This window comes from Aethalodelphis obliquidens, unplaced genomic scaffold, assembly GCF_003676395.1.
Source record: "Aethalodelphis obliquidens isolate GAN/ISIS:26980383/991018 unplaced genomic scaffold, ASM367639v1 scaffold42, whole genome shotgun sequence".
In the NCBI taxonomy this organism is placed as follows: domain Eukaryota; kingdom Metazoa; phylum Chordata; class Mammalia; order Artiodactyla; family Delphinidae; genus Aethalodelphis; species Aethalodelphis obliquidens.
Window position 1 is genome coordinate 11,030,982 of NW_020837986.1, and position 16,748 is coordinate 11,047,729.

The 16,748-nt window shown below is 40.4% G+C and overlaps 1 protein-coding gene and 1 pseudogene across 8 annotated transcripts in view; both read left to right on the plus strand.

Moving 5' to 3' along the window:
* Positions 1–16,748, plus strand: part of PIGU (phosphatidylinositol glycan anchor biosynthesis class U) — a 126,751-nt gene that overhangs the window by 43,962 nt on the left and 66,041 nt on the right. For all 8 annotated transcript variants that reach the window (XM_027078541.1, XM_027078546.1, XM_027078547.1 and 5 more), the window contains exon 7: positions 13,657–13,754. In XM_027078541.1, the coding sequence (XP_026934342.1) occupies positions 13,657–13,754 (98 nt within the window). The remainder of the gene's footprint in view (positions 1–13,656; positions 13,755–16,748) is intronic.
* On the plus strand, positions 1,547–3,922 carry LOC113605293 (heat shock cognate 71 kDa protein pseudogene; annotated as a pseudogene).

Consider the following 16,748-nt stretch of genomic DNA (forward strand, 5'->3'; position numbering starts at 1 on the left):
AAAACACAAACACATGGAGGCTAAACAACACAGTACTAAATAACCAAGAGATCACTGAAGAAATCAAAGCGGAAATAAAAAAATACCTAGAGACAAATGACAATGAAAACACAACAATCCAAAACCTATGGGATGCAGCAAAAGCAGTTCTAAGAGGGAAGTTTATAGCAATACAATCCTACCTCAGGAAACAAGAAAAATCTCAAATAAACAATCTAACCTTACACCTAAGGGAACTAGAGAAAGAAGAACAAACAAAACCCAAAGTTAGCAGAAGGAAAGAAATCATAAAGATCAGAGCAGAAATAAATGATATAGAAACAAAACAATAGCAAAGATCAATAAAACTAAAAGCTGGTTCTTTGAGAAGAGAAACAAAATTGATAAACCATTAGCCTGACTCATCAAGAAAAAGAGGGAGAGGACTCAAATCAATAAAATTAGAAATGAAAAAGAAGTTACAACAGACACAGCAGAAATACAAAGGCATCCTAAGAGACAACTATAAGCAACTCTATGCCAATAAAATGGACAACCTGGAAGAAATGGACAAATTCTTATAACCTTCCAAGACTGAATCGGGAAGAAATAGAAAATATGAACAGAACACTCACAAGTAATGAATATGAAACTATGGTTTAAAATCTTCCAACAAACAAAAGCCCAGGACCAGATGGCTTCACAGGTGAATTCTATCAAACATTTAGAGAAGAGCTAACACCCATCCTTCTAAACTCTTCCCAAAAATTGCAGAGGAAGGAACACTCCCAAACTCATCTTATGAGGCCACCATCACCCTGATACCAAAACCAGACAAAGATACTACAAAAAAAGAAAACTTCAAACCAATATCACTGATGAATATAGATGCAAAATCTTCAACAGAATACTAGCAAACAGAATCCAACAACACATTAAAAGGATCATATACCATGATCAAGTGGAATTCATCCCAGAGATTCAAGGATTCTTCAATATATGCAAGTCAATCAATGTGATACACCATATTAACAAATTGAAGAATAAAAACCATATGATCATCTCAATAGATGCAGAAAAAGCTTTTGACAAAATTCAGCATCCATTTATGATAAAAACTCTGCAGAAAGGGCATAGAGGGAACCTACCTCAATATAATAAAGGCCATATATGACAAACCCACTGCAAACATCATTCTCAACGATGAAAACCTGAAAGCATTTCCTCTAAGATCAGGAACAAAACAAGGATGTCCACTCTAGCCACTCTTATTCAACATAGTTTTGGAAGTCCTAGCCACGGCAATTATAGAAGAAGAAGAAATAAGAGGAATACAAATTGGAAAAGAAGAATTAAAACTGTCACTGTTTCAGATGAAATGATACTATACGTAGACAATCCTAAAGATGCCACTAGAAAACTGCTAGAGCTAATCAATGAATTTGGTAAAGCCGCAGGATACAAAATTAATGCACAGAAATCTCTTGCATTCCTATACACTAACAACGAAAGATCAAAAAGAGAAATAAGGTAACAATCCCATTCACCGTTGCAACAAAAAGAATAAAATACCTAGGAATAAACCTACCTAAGGAGGTAAAAAACCTGTACTCAGAAAACTGTAAGACACTGATGAAAGAAATCAAAGAAGACACAATCAGGTCTCATTGAACACGGCAGCAGCTTTCCAGATTGCTGTTTTCTCCTCCAGCGGACCTGGGCCTGCGCTCAGCAGCCATGTCTAAGGGACCTGCAGTTGGCATTGATCTTGCACCACCTTTTCTTTTGTGGGTACCTTCCAGCACGGAAAGGTGGAAATAATTGCCAGTGATCAGGGGAACCGAACTACCCCAAGCTATGTCGCCTTTACTGTTACCAAATGATTGATTGGTGATGCTGCAAAGAACCAAGTTGCAAGAATCCCACCAACATGGGTTTTGATGCCAAACGCCTCATTGGACGAAGATTTGATGATCTGTTGTCCAGTCTGATATGAAGCATTGGCCCTTTATAGTGGTGAATGATGCAGGCAGGCCTAAGGTTCAAGTAGAATACAAGGGAGAGACAAAAAGTTTCTATCCAGAGGAGGTGTCATCCATGGTTTTGACAAAGATGAAGGAAATAGCAGAAGCCCTACCTTGGGAAGACTGTTACTAATGCTGTTGTCACAGTACCTGCTTACTTTAATGATTCTCAGTGTCAGGCTACCAAAGATGCTGGAACTATTGCTGGGCTCAATGTACTTAGAATAATCAATGAGCCAACTGCTGCTGCTGTTGCCTATGACTTAGACAAAAAGATTGGAGCAGAAAGAAATGTGCTGATCTTTGATTTAGGTGGTGGCACTTTTGATGTGTCAGTCCTCACTATTGAGGATGGAATCTTTGAGGTGAAGTCTACAGCTGGAGATACCCACTTAGGTGGAGAAGACTTTGACAACTGTATGGTCAACCATTTTATTGCAGAGTTCAAGTGCAAGCACAAGAAGGGCATCAGTGAGAACAAGAAGGCTGTCTGTTGCCTTCGTATTCCTTGTGAGCATGCTAAGTGCACTCTCTCTTCCAGCACCCAGGCCACTATTGAGATTGATTCCCTCTATGAAGGAATCAACTTCTATACCTCAATTACCTGTGCCTGATTTGAAGAACTGAATGCTGACCTGTTCCGTGGCACACTGGACCCTGTGGAGAAAGCCCTTCAGGATGCCAAGCTAGACAAGTCTCAGATCCATGATATTGTCCTGGTGGGTAGTTCAACCCGCATCCCCAAGAATCAGAAACTTCTACAGGACTTCTTCAGTGGGAAAGAACTGAATAAGAGCATCAACCCTGATGAGGCTGTTGCTTATGGTGCAGCTGTCCAGGCAGCCATTTTATCTGGAGACAAATCTGAAAATGTTCAAGACATGCTGCTGTTGGATGTCACTCCTCTTTCCCTTGGAATTGAAACTTCTGGTGGAGTCATGACTGTCCTCAAGAGCAACACCACCATTCCCACCAAGCAGACGCAGACCTTCACAACCTACTTGGACAACCAGCCGGGTATTCATTCAGGTTTATGAAGGTGAGCGTGCCATGACCAAGGATAACAACTGCTTGGCACGTTTGAACTCACAGGCGTACCTCCTGCCCCCTGTGGTGTTCCTCAGATTGAAGTCACTTTTGATATTGATGCCAATGGCATCCTCAATGTCTGCTGTGCATAAGAGCATAGGAAAAGAGAACAAGATTACCATCACTAACGACAAGGGCTGTTTGAGCAAGGAAGACATTGAACGCATGGTTCAGGAAGCAGAGAAGTACAAAGCTGAAGATGAGAAGCAGCAGGATGAGTTGTCTTCGAAGGATTCTCTTGAATCCTGTGCTTTCAACATGAAAGCTACTGTTGACAATGAGAAACTTCAAGGCAAGATTAATGATGAGGACAAACAGAAGATTCTTGATAAGTGTAATGAAATAATCAACTGGCTTGATAAGAACCAGACTGCAGAGAAAAAAGAATTTGAACATCAGCAGAAGGAGCTAGAAAAAGTCTGCAACCCCATCATTACCAAGCTGTACCAGAGCTCAGGAGGAATGCCAGGAGGAATGCCTGGGGGCTTCCCTGGTGGTGGAGCTCCTCCATCTGCTGGTGCCTCCTCTGGGCCCACCATTGAAGAGGTTGATTAAGCCAACCTAGCATAGATTTAGCATTGTTCCACAAAACACTGAAGGACCCAAATTTGTAGCAAATTCCATGGCAGTTTTAAAGTTGAGCTGCTGTAATAAACTCGGCATTCTTGATACTTGAACATAGAATATGTGCACAGGGAAAGGAAATAACACTGCACTTTACAAGCACTGTACTGTAAGTGGAAAATGCAATGTCAAATAAAATGATATTTAAAATTGGCACCATAAAAAAAAAAGATGACACAAACAGATGTAGAGATATACCATATTCTTGGATTGGAACAATCAATATTGTGAAAATGACTGTACTACCCAAAGCAATCTACAGAGTCAATGCAATCCCTATCAGATTACCAGTGGCAGTTTTTACAGAACTAGAACAAAAAATCTTGAAATTTGTATGGAGACACAGAAGACCCTGAATAGCCAAAGCAATCCTGAGGGAAAAGAACAGAGCTGGAGGAATCAGACTCCCTGACTTCAGACTCTACTACAAAGCTACAGTAATCAAGACAATATGGTACTGGCACAAAAACAGAAATATAGGTCAAATGGAACAGGATAGAAAGCCTAGAGATAAACCCACACACCTATGGTCAACTAATCTATGACGAAGGAGGCAAGGATATACAATGGAGAAAAGACAGTCTTTTCAATAAGTGGTGCTGGGAAAACTGGACAGCTACATGTAAAAGAATGAAATTAGAACACCATACACAAAAATAAACTCAAAATGGATTAAAGACCTAAATGTAAGACCGGACACTTATAAAACTCTTAGAGGAAAACATAGGAAGAACACTCTTTGACTTGACATAAATCACAGCAAGACCTTTTTTGATCCACCTCCTAGAGTAATGGAAATAAAAACAAAAATAAACAAATGGGACCTAATGAAGCTTAAAAGCTTTTGCATAGCAAAGGAAACTATAAACAAGATGAAAAGACAGCCCTCAGAATGGGAGAAAATATTTGCAAACGAAGCAACGGACAAAGGATCAATCTCCAAAATATATAAACAGCTCATGCAGCTCAATATAAAAAAAACAAGCAACCCAATCAGAAAATGGGCAGAAGAACTAAATAGACATTTCTCCAAGGAAGACATACAGATGGCCAAGAGGCACATGAAAAGCTTCTCAACATCACTAATTATTAGAGAAATGCAAATCAAAGCTACAATGAGGTATCACCTCACACCAGTTAGAATGGGCATCATCAGAAAATCTACAAACGACAAATGCTGGAGAGGGTGTGGAGAAAAGGGAACCCCCTTGCACTCTTGGTGGGAATGTAAATTGATACAGCCACTATGGAGAACAGTATGGAGGTTCCTTAAAAAACTAAAAACAGAATTACCATATGACCCAGCAATCCTACTACTGGGCATATACCCAGAGAAAAATATAATTCAAAAAGACACATGTACCCCAATATTCATTGCAGCACTATTTACAATAGGCAAGTCATGGAAGCAACTTAAATGCCCATCGACAGATGAATGGATAAAGAAGGTGTGGTACATATATACAATGGAATATTGCCATAAAAAGGAATAAAATTGGGTCATTTGTAGAGATGTAGATGGACTTACAGACTGTCATTCAGAGTGAAGTAAGTCAGAAAGAGAAAAACAAATATCGTATATTAACACATATATGTGGAACCTAGAAAAATGGTACAGATGAACCGGTTTGCAAGGCAGAAATAGAGACACAGATGTAGAGAACAAATGTATGGACACCAAGGGTGGAAAGCAGGTGGTGGGGAGTGGTGGTGGGATGAATTGGGAGATTGGGATTGACATATATACACTAATATGTATAAAATAGATAACTAATAAGAATGTGCTGTATAAAATAAAATAAATAAATAAAAGACCCCTCAGGATTGACAGGGTCTTCCTGAGCTTTCTGTTTTTTTTGTTTTTTTCTTAAATTTATCTATTTAACTTATTTATTTTTGGCTGCATTGGGTCTTCGTTGCTGCGCGTGGGCTTTCTCTAGTTACGATGAGCAGGGACTACTCTTAAGTGCGGTGCGCGGGCTTCAGTAGTTTTGGCACATGGGCTCAGTAGTTGTGACACGTGGGCCCTAGAGCGCAGGCTCTTTAGTTGTGGCTCATGGGCTTAGTTGCTCCGCGACATGTGGGACTTTTCTGGACCAGGGGGCTCAAACCCGTGTCCCCTGCATTGGCAGGTAGACTCTTAAGCACTGCGCCACCAGGGAAGCCCCTTCCTGAGCTTTCTGGAGAAAACTGGGAGAAGGTTAAAATGAGAGGTCCTCTTCCTGGAGCCCAGCCCTGGAAGAACATGGCAGAGTGATGAACCTGAGCTCTGATGAGCCCATCACTTCTATATGAGGTTCCTCTGCGATAAATGAGGCCTTACCCATGAAGAGGGTCTTAGAGGACCCAAAGGCCCAAGGACTCTAGGATGAAGCAGCCTGGGGTTTTGTCAGATCAACCCAAAACCTGCTGGTTCTAGTTACCTGTGCTGTAGCCTCAGGCAAATCACACAGCCTCTAGAGCTTCAGTTTGATTCCAGAGATAAGATCTGCCTCACGGATTAGTAGAGGAATAAATAAGAAACACAGAATGCTTAGCATGATTCCTTAGCAAAACCCGCTCAACAAATAGTTGCTCTGCTTATTGTGATTTTTATGGTGCAGCCATAGATTGAGAATCAAGAAGGTAGCATAGTGCTGCAGTTACAGATTGGGGGCTCTGGAATGAGACTGTCTGGTTTCAAATTCTGTCACCATTCACTGGTTTTGTGACCCTGAGCAAATAAAGTCTCTGTCCTTCAGTTTACTTATCTGTGAAATGGGGATAGTAATTTTATCCGCCCCATGGAGTTACTGGAAGGACTAAATGACTTAATACATGTAAAATGCTTATAGTCGTGGCTGGAACAGAGTATGTGCTCAGAGAATTGTCATCATCATCATCACTGATGTGGATGGACTACTCTGAGAAAGACTGTGCTGTTGAAAGAACACTTGGCAAGGAGTATAGAACACTGGGCCAGGCCCTAGCCCCTCCTCCTGCCCAGTAGTCTTGCTTGCTCTCAGGCCCTAGTGCAACTTCCTCTTCTGAGTGTCCTGGGGGACCTCAGCCCTTTTGACCACATTCCTATCTGTCCTACTGCCAGTGTGTGACCCAGTCTCTGCTCATTCTACTTGAATTCCTTATCTTGAACCAGTTTCCATAGCTCCACCTCATCTACATTCCTCCTCTGTCCTGTAGCTCTGCCACCCACCCCGGCCCAAGTCACTTCAAGGTGGAGTCCCTGGAGGCAGAGTGTTACCCCAGGTCTTGCCCAGGCTTGTGGCCGCCATGCTGACACCAAAAAAGAGTTGGAAGACATATTCAAAGCTAGATTGGATAGATAATGAAATTCCCTGATACTGTAGCCAGTGCACATATACATTTGACTGATTTACTTTAGTATTCTTATGATAAGGCCAAAGACTAGAGCTTGTACAGGAAATCTAGTGACTGGGTATCTGGGCCATTCTAGCAGAAAAATGGTAGATTATATCTTTTTTTGGTAAAATTCACAGTCTTCTTGGTATAGTTCCTCCTGGTTAGATGAGCAGGATGCCCTAGCTCTTGCCCAAATGAGGCTGCCACTTCAGACATTATTTGAGATGTCATGTCTAGGCTTGTAGACATGTGTTTGATTGACTGTGCAAGCTAAGCTTTCCCCGATGTGACCCCTACCTACCTGGTTGCTGAGACTTTTTAGATTATAACTTTTTTGTTGAAGTATAACACAAACAGAAAAGTGCACAAATCATTAGTGTACAATTCAATGAATTTTCACAAAATGATGAGTAACCAACACTCACATTAAGAAACAGGGATGTTACCAACATCCACAAAAGCCCCTTTTTCACCCTCTTCCAGTCACTCCTTCCAACTCTGTTTTTGCCATGTTGAGCTAATTATAGTCTCTGCCCCTCCACCCCCAGCACACCATTCTTTCCCTCGCCTTCCTGCCTGTGCACATGCTCTTCCCTTGGACTGCCGGCCTCATCTACTCATTGTTCAAAACTCAGTTGTCAGCTTCCCCTGATGCGCTCCGAATACTTCCTTTGTACTTTCCTCCCATATTTTGTCATTGTTTACTGGGAGCTCCCTGAGGACAGAGACTGTCTGAGTCACCAGTCTCCCGCACCCAGCACGGCTTGGCATAGGGCAGACACTCCAGAAATGTTGGCGTGTTGCATGGTTCATCTAAAATATCTGAAGACACCTTTTACTTTTTTCTTCCCTGACCCTGCCCCAAGCACATAGCCTCCTCCTGCCTTCCTAACCCATTCTTCTTGCCTCTTCTAGTTTTTTTAAAAAAACGTGTCAGCCCTGTCTGAGTCTCTTGTGTGCCTCCATCCTCCCCCTCACTTTTGCTCAGACTGTACATGTGCCCCATCCACACCTGCCCCAGCATCCCACACACCAGGCTCCTGACTGTTGCAGCACCACTTTTCTGCCCCCAGACCAGAGGCCTCAGCCATCCGATAGTTTACTCCACATTCTCTGTGCTGGCTCCCTACCACAAGTCCTCAACTGCTATGCTGCAGGCTCTGTTTTATTCAAGAGTCAGACTTATCTTGTGCTTTTCCCATGTTTCATTACTCTGTGTTTTTTGTTTCAATTATTTTTAAAAATATCTTTATTGGAGTATAATTGCTTTAAAATGTTGTGTTAGTTTCTGCTGTACAACAAAGTGAATCAGCTATATGTATACATATATCCCCATATCCCCTCCCTCTTGAGCCTCCGTCCTGCCCTCCCTATCCCACCTGTCTAGGTTGTCACAAAGTACTCTGTGTTTTATACTTCATAAGTTTTCCTTCCTCAAGAACGTTGGTTTCAACCAGAGTTATGATGGTGATCATTTCACAACATGTACACGTAGCAAATCATTATGTGTACACCTGAAACTTATATAATGTTATGTGTCAGTTATATCTCAATTTTTAAAAAAAGAACATTGGTTTCCTACTTGGATTTTTAAAAAGGATTTCACATGTATCACTGAATGATATTCATTCATTCATTCATCATGTGTGCCAGGCACTGTGGTAGGTGCTAGAGATTCTAAGTTGAGAGGTTTATTGCCTTTGAGAAACTCACAGACAAATGGGGAGAGAGAGGAACATTAGCAAATTATTAGAAGACAGTGTCAGTATTGAATGAGAGCATTGAATGAATTAAGAAGATGGGCACTAGAATCAGCTCAGTAATCCCATTACTTAATGTGATACGTTACTTAGCCCTTCTGTTTCTGTGCCTTGGTTTCTTCACCTGTAGAGCTTTCACATACAGAAGATAGGCGCCTGGCACCTAGTAAGTGATCAATAAATGTTAACTATAATCTATTATTAGCTTCTCTGCTTAGGCCTCATAGAGGAAATAACATTTCACTGGTCACTGAAGGATGGGTCTCTACTAGAAGGAGGGCAGGAAAGGACAGCTAAGAATAGCCTGATAACAGACAGAGGAATGAAAACGCATGATGTTTTCAGAAATTGGGGAATGATCCAGTGTAGCTGGAGGACAGAGGATGTGTAGGAGATGGTGAGAGATGAAGCTGGAGAAATAAGACCAAGATAGTGAAGGGTCTTGTTTGCTGCTGGAGTTTGGACATAATCTGATAGGTGAAATAGAACCCTCAGAAGTCTTTAAAGAGGGGCTTGAATCAATCTAAACTGTCTTTTTTTTTTTTTAGTAAAGTTTTATTCACATACAGCTTGCACGTTTGTTTACATGTTGTCTGGCTGCTTTTGCACAAGGGCAGAGTAAGTAGTTTAAACTGTGTTTTAAAAGGATCCTTCCAGCACATCTGTGGAGGATGGACTGGATGGGAGGGAGGCAGGGAGACCATTGAGGAGGAGAAGGAAGGGGCTGCTGAAAACTCCTGGTGAGAAACTGAGAGAGTGAGAACTGCAGTGATGGATGTTTCAGAGGTGGGTCAACGGGGCATGGTGACTAGTGGAAGGCGTGTGAGAGTGGGAGGGGCGTTGAATAGCTGAGGTGTCTGGGGAGATGCTGATGCCACTTACTGGTAGACTAGCAGAAGGAACAGATTTTTCCTTCCTAATGATTTCATCCAAGGAAGGAAGCCTGCTTCTTCCTGATCTTGGGAGCAAGTATTCTAAAACTCACAAATCCATTTTTTAGCTAGGAGCTGTTTCTTCTCTCTTGGACCTTGTAAATGGTTAGCTGCTCCAGACAAGTAATTACTGATCTCAGGCAATTAGGACAGGAAGTGGCTGTGTTTATTTCACTCCCTGGTGTCTCCTGGGGGAGAGAGAGGTGAAAGTCATGTGTTTGTTTCTACCACATTTGTAAGAATGGATGGAACTGGAACATCATCCTTCCTCTGTTAACAGACACATGGGCCTCTTCTCACTCCCACCACCACCAATCTCTGTAGAAAACAGTGTTGAATTTAAAAGTTCTTTCCAGCTTTTCCCCTCTCTTTGCTGGTTTCCCCCAAAATATCGTTCAACTTTGTGGCCCAGCCAAGGAATTCTGAGTCCACCCTAGCTGTTGGGCTCCAGAATAGCACCTTTCCCACCACTGCCATCTCCCTGTCTCAGAGTTGACCTAGTTCTGGTTCGAGGTGTGTGGGGACCTCTGCTGTTAGCACAGCTTGGCTGGGCATGATCTGTCCCTGCTCAGTCATATTTACAAGTACCCTGGATACAGAACATCATGTTGGCACTAACCAACGTGATGAAATAGCCCATCCCATAGAGTTCTGTCCTTGGTCTTTTACTTCCAGCTTCCTCCTTTCTCTGCCTTCCTTCCACTTTCTTTCAACCAGGAATTGTTTCTAGCTGGTGAGTTTCCTTGGTTTGAGGGATGGAGGACTCAAAGTTCTTTTCTCTCCACTTACTTTTCTATGAAGTAGTCACATTCGTTACCCTCCCTCTTCCAGGGTGGCTCTTAGATGTTTCAAGTACAGATCTTCCTTGACTTATGATGGGGTTCTGTCCCAGTAAACCCCTTGTAGGTTGAAAATATCCTAAGTTAGAACTACATTGAATATACCTCACCTACTGAACATCAGAGCTTAGCTTAGCCTAGCCTACCTTAAGTGTGCCCAGAACACTTACATTAGCCTACAGTTGGGCAAAATCATCTAATACAAAGCCTATTTTATAATAAAGTGCTGAATATTTCGTGTAATTTATTGAATCTGTACTAAGAGTGAAAAACAGAATAGTTATATGGGTACAGAATGGTTGTTAAGTGTATCAGTTGTTTAACCTCGTGATCGAGTGGCAGACTGCAAGCTGCGGCTGCAGCTGCCCAGCATCACGAGAGAATATGTACTGCATACCGCTAGCTTGGGGAAAAAAATGAAAATTCAAAATTAGAAGTATGGTTTCTACGGAATGTATATTGCTTTTGCACCATCATCAAATCTAAAAATCGTTAAGTCAAACCACTGTATATACACCACTTTGGTGGGCAGAAAAGTCCTATGGAACATCTGCTTCTGTTTGTCTCGGGAGCTGGGTTGGGAGAGGGTAAAATTCCCTGGACTGTGTGGAGTGAATAATTCCTTCTTTTATGAAAGACTATTGAGAAGATGTCTATTGTTTTCAGTAAAAGTTGACCCCACACTAATAAGAGTGACCATGAGCACTGTTACTTGATGAAATATTATCATTATAGATACCAGCCTTGGACCATCAATTGAACTCTACTGATTTCTGGGCCACTCTAAAACCTCTGTTGTAAACTGGGTTTCTCTAGCCTTGATTTTAGGGTACTCTGTTGTCTTAAACCATCTGAAAGGGAATAGCTACTTGTTTTTTTTTTTTTAAAAAAATATTTTTTTCTTACATCCATCTAGTTTTTTTTTAATTGTAGTTGATTTACAATGTTATATTAGTTTCTGCTGTAGAGCAAAGTGATTCAGTTATACATATGTATATATCCTTTTTCATATTCTTTTCCATTATGGTTTACTACATGATATTGAATATAGTTCCCTGTACTATACAGTAGGACCTTGTTGTTTATCTATTTTATGTATAGTAGTTTGTGTCTGATAATCCCAAACTCCTAACTTATCCCTCTGCCACCCCCCTTTCCCCTTTGGTAACCGTAAGTTTGTTTTCTATGTCTGTGAGTTGTGTCATATTTTAGATTCCACACATAAGTGATATCATATGGTATTTGTCCTTCTCTTTCTGACTCACTTCACTTAGTATGATAATCTCTTGGTCTATCCATGTTGCTTCAAATGGCATTATTTCATTCTTTTTTATGGCTGAGTAGTATTCCATTGTGTATGTATGCCACATTTTTTTTATCCATTTATCTGTTGGTGGACATTTAGGTTGTTTCCATGTCTTGGCACTATTACATAGCAGCACTATTACATGGCAACACTATTGTAAATAGTGCTGCTATGAACATGGGGTGCATATATCTTTTTGAATTACAGTTTTCTCCAGATATATGCCCAAGAGTGGGATTACTGGATTATATAGCAACTCTATTTTTTAGTTTTTTAAGGAACCTACATACGGTTTTCTAGTGGATGTACCAACTTACATTCCCACCAGTAGTGTAAGAGGCTTCCCTTTTCTCCACACCCTCTCCAACATTTGTTATTTGTAGACTCTTTAATGATGGCCCTTCTGACCAGTGTGAGGTGGTACCTCATTGTAGTTTTGATTTGCATTTCTCTAATAATTAGCAATGTTGAGCATCTTTTCATGTGCCTATTGGCCATTTGTATGTCTTCTTTGGAGAAATGTCTGTTTAGGTCTTTTGCCCATTTTTTGATTGGGTTGTTTGTTTTTTTGTTATTGAGTTGTGTGAGCTGTTCGTACAATATATTTTGGAAATTAATCCCTTGTCAGTCACATTGTTTGCAAATATTTTCTCCCAGTCCATGGGTTGTCTTTTTGTTTTGTTTACGGTTTCCTTTGCTGTGCAAAAGCTTCTAAGTTTGATTAGGTCCCATTTGTTTATTTTTGCTTTTATTTCTATTGCCTTGGGAGACAAGATATCAGTTTTTTTCTTATGACAAAAACAAAGCATGTTTATTATAGGAAGTTTAGCAAATACAGAGAAACAATAATGAAAAATCATCCATAATTCCAACCACCCAGAGAAAAACACTGTGAAATCTGTGGCCTAGCCTTTTAGTTTAGGTGGTTTTTTTTTGGCTGCACCATGAATCTGTGGGATCTGAGTTCGCCGACCAGGGATCGAACCTGGGCCCTCAGCAGTGAAAGAGCAGAGTCTTAACCACTGGACCGCCAGGGAATTCCCACCTTTTAGTTTTTCTAAAAATGTATTTATTCATTTTTTTAAAAAGGGGTTATAGTATGTATCTCTTTTATGATCTTCAATTAATAGATTATTATAAACATCTTTCCTTGTCATTGAAAATTATAACATCATGTTTAATAATTCTACAGTGGTCCATTTTATGTAGGGAATAGGGACATTATTAATTAAAATTAATATATTTTAATTTGAAAAAATAATAAACATATGGCCTGAAGAGAGTACATAAGGAAGGGATGTTATAAAAATAGTGATGGGATGTTGCAACAAACAAAAGCATACGTTTCACAGCTCTGAATGACATAAGCAATAATTGTAGGCTTAATCAATTGGTAAGTTAAATAGGACATGGATGTTAACAGACTTGATTCCTTTATTCATCTTCGGGCTGAAGTTTTGTAAAATCTTTCTGGATCTGAAAATTTTACAAGAAATATACCTGTGGTATCTCAGGTTGCTAAAGGTAAGTGGTTTTGACTTCCTTGGTTTCCTTTCATCAGAAATCAAGCCAAGATCCTTCCACTCCTGTGAGTTTGCTATTAGCATCTTATGCACCAGGAGATACTTGACAGGTATCTGAGGTATTTGAGCAGTTATGGAAAGTTTCTTGTTTTGGGGAGTTGCTGAATCTAATCCTAATTGATGTGGCTGGATTATTCCATATATTTATTTCTTTTTACAGGTAGTGCCTTCCTCAGTGCTATCTTTCTTGCCTTAGCAACATACCAGTCTCTTTACCCACTCACCTTGTTTGTCCCAGGACTCCTCTATCTCCTCCAGGTAAGCACTTGCTGGTCAGAAGCCAACACTCAGGTGACATTTAATACGTGGCCTGTTCCCTGCTTAGGGGAGAGAAGGGCAAGGCACAATAAAGGCAACAGGACTGGGTCCCCAGTTCACATTTGCTTGCTTCTACTTGAAAACACAAAGAAACTTGACTAACTTTAAACAAAGTGGACCTAATGATCATTATGTTCTAATTATACATATCATTGCAAATGTGTCAGTGCGTTTCATTTTCATGTTTGTAATCGGGATCTACCAACCATCTTGCATTCTCCTTTTTTTACCTAATGTTCACAGATCTTTCTCTGAGCCCATTTAACTATTTTGTGTAACCACACTCACCTCGTAAGGTTCTTGCATGGATGAAATGTAGTGGGTGCACCTCTTGCAATGTTTGGACCATAGTGGGTGATCAGTAGTTTAATTGAAGAATACAATACAACTGCTGACATTTACTGAGAACATACTACATGTCAGTCACTATGCTGAACACTCTATAGGCATCTTCTCATTTCAACCTCAGAAGAACTTTATGGGGTAGGTCATATTATTAGCCATATAATAATCTAGTATTAGCCATATTAGACACATGAATTGCAACTGGAATGTAGGGCGGTTTAGTCACTTGCCTGAGGTCACACAGCCAGCAAGTGACTGCCAAGAGGTGAGCTTGGGTAGTCTGACGCAAGAGCCTGCTCTCTAACCTTAATGTCTTTTCTACTCAAATAAGAATACACACATCTCCTCAAGAGCAAGTAACTGCTTGCAGGTCCTGCATGGTCCAAATCCATTCTTAGAAGAGAAACATTTCTTGAAAGCGTATGGAGGGCAATGCCAGGATTCAAACCAAGAAATGTCTGCTTTCAGAACCCTTGTTCTTAATTATAAACACTGTTGCTGAAACTGAGTGTATACCTCCATTTATTGAAATAGACCATGTACTTGTCATCTTAAGTGACTTCATGTATCTTTGTGTTGATGTTGATGTACACAATGATACATGTTTAGCTTGATCTTTCTCCTATTTGGGGAATTTGAGATGTGCCCTAGTTGTCACTAACACAAATAGTATAGACATTTGTTTTTAAGTTATTTCCTTAAGGTGTGTTCCTCCAGCTGAATCATTGGATCCAAAGGTGTGAGAAGTTTTATAGTTCTTATGAGGCAAGACCAGAGTGTTCACCAGAAAGCGGGAGCCAATTTGCAGTGCCGCCCACCATCAGTGTCTGAAGTGAAGTGAACCACTTCCTCCCAGGTCGCCAGCATTGGCTTTTCAAATTCAATTTATGATCGCTAATTTAATAGATGTACCATCATACTGTGAAGTTATTTTACTTTGATTTTCTTTTTAGATTCTTGTTGAATGCAAACATTTTCCCACATAACAATATGCTGTTGGTATTTTCTTTCTGGCTTCATATTTACAGTTAATTCTTTAGAAAGTCTGAGCACCAAGAAGAATGCATGCAACCAAATTTTTGTGCAACTATTTATTAAATACATACTATAAAAATATGTTTACTCATACACATGAACTGACCAAAAAATTTTAAACTGTTTGTTAAGCCAAATACTACCTTAAGTAAAATAGCTTTTGTTTAAAACTCAAGGAAATTTCCTCCTGACAACAATGGACAGCACAACTGAGTCATGAAATCAAGCAGCTCAACCAGTCACTTTATTCAGTCCCTCCCTCTACCAATATGTACTGAGCATCCCAAGTCCAGTATGCTAGACACTATGGTAGACTCTGCAGATAAAAAGCAATTGAAGGTTATGGAGCTGGGAGTGCTGCAGGAAGACTGCTCTGGCAGCAGCCTTTGTCATGGAGTGTAGTGAGGGGGAGCTGAGGTTGGGAAAGGTTAGGCCACTGTACTAGATCGAGTCAGAGGGCTTGGTCGGGGGCCCAGACCAGTGTCAGGGAAAATGGAGAGATGAGGGACTAGATGCAGAATTCTAGGGAGTAGAATTGGCTTTGCTGGCAGCCGTATATATGTGGTGAACAAGACTGGAAAGAGTGAGATGAACTTCAGGACCCATTTATGTAAAAATTTCAATCCCAGCCCATACTATATTTACATATTTTTATATAAGTATATGAAGTGGCCTTGAAAGGCAGTAGGGCCTTGTGAGTCATGGTAGTGTATTTGGAAAGTCAATCCAGTCACATCCAGGAAATAAACCCACTTGTTTAAATATGAGGGAGGGAACAGAAGAGGAAATTACCTTTAGGTGTGAGCTTCTCACAGAGACCCATAGGCTCCGAGGAGAGAAACTAGAACTAATGGGTGGGAACTATAAGGAGCCCAGTATGAGGCGGTCCTGGGATAGCATAGGGTGCCTCAAGTGAGGTGAGTTCCCTGTGGGTCAGAGTGTTTAGGCCACATACCGAATTGCCACATATTGGGGAGTTGTAGCAAAGCTCTGAGCATCAGCATGGGTAGCTAGACCTGATAGTCTTAAAAATCCTTTCATTCCCCAAATTGAATTGGATTTGATAACCACAAGGAAGTGATACGTCTGCTCTTGCTGTTGTATTTTTCTCAGAGTTTTCCGAGCCCTCTGTAGGCATATACATCCCTCTAGGAAAGGTTATGTAATGTACATAAGAGCACAGGCTTGACTGGGACATCTTAAGATGGAAAGCAAAGTAGTCTTAAAGACTAATGGTACTATATCAAAAGAACAATGGAACCAGCCCAAAGGGGCTTCTACTGGCTAAATTTAGTATATTCTGAGCATCAAAAGAATAATTACTGCAAGTAATTGTAAAACACCGAGTAAATAAGAGTCTGTGTGTCCATAGTGATGCTCAGAAAAGGGGCAAGGAGAGAAAAAATGCATATGCCATCATTAGATATGGCTATTTTTATTAATTTCTTGCTCTGAAAATCAATACTTAAATGGAAAGAACTAAGCAGTTACCCTTTCTTTTTATTTTTTATTTATTTATTTTAAAAATTTTATTTATTTATTTGGTTGTGCCGG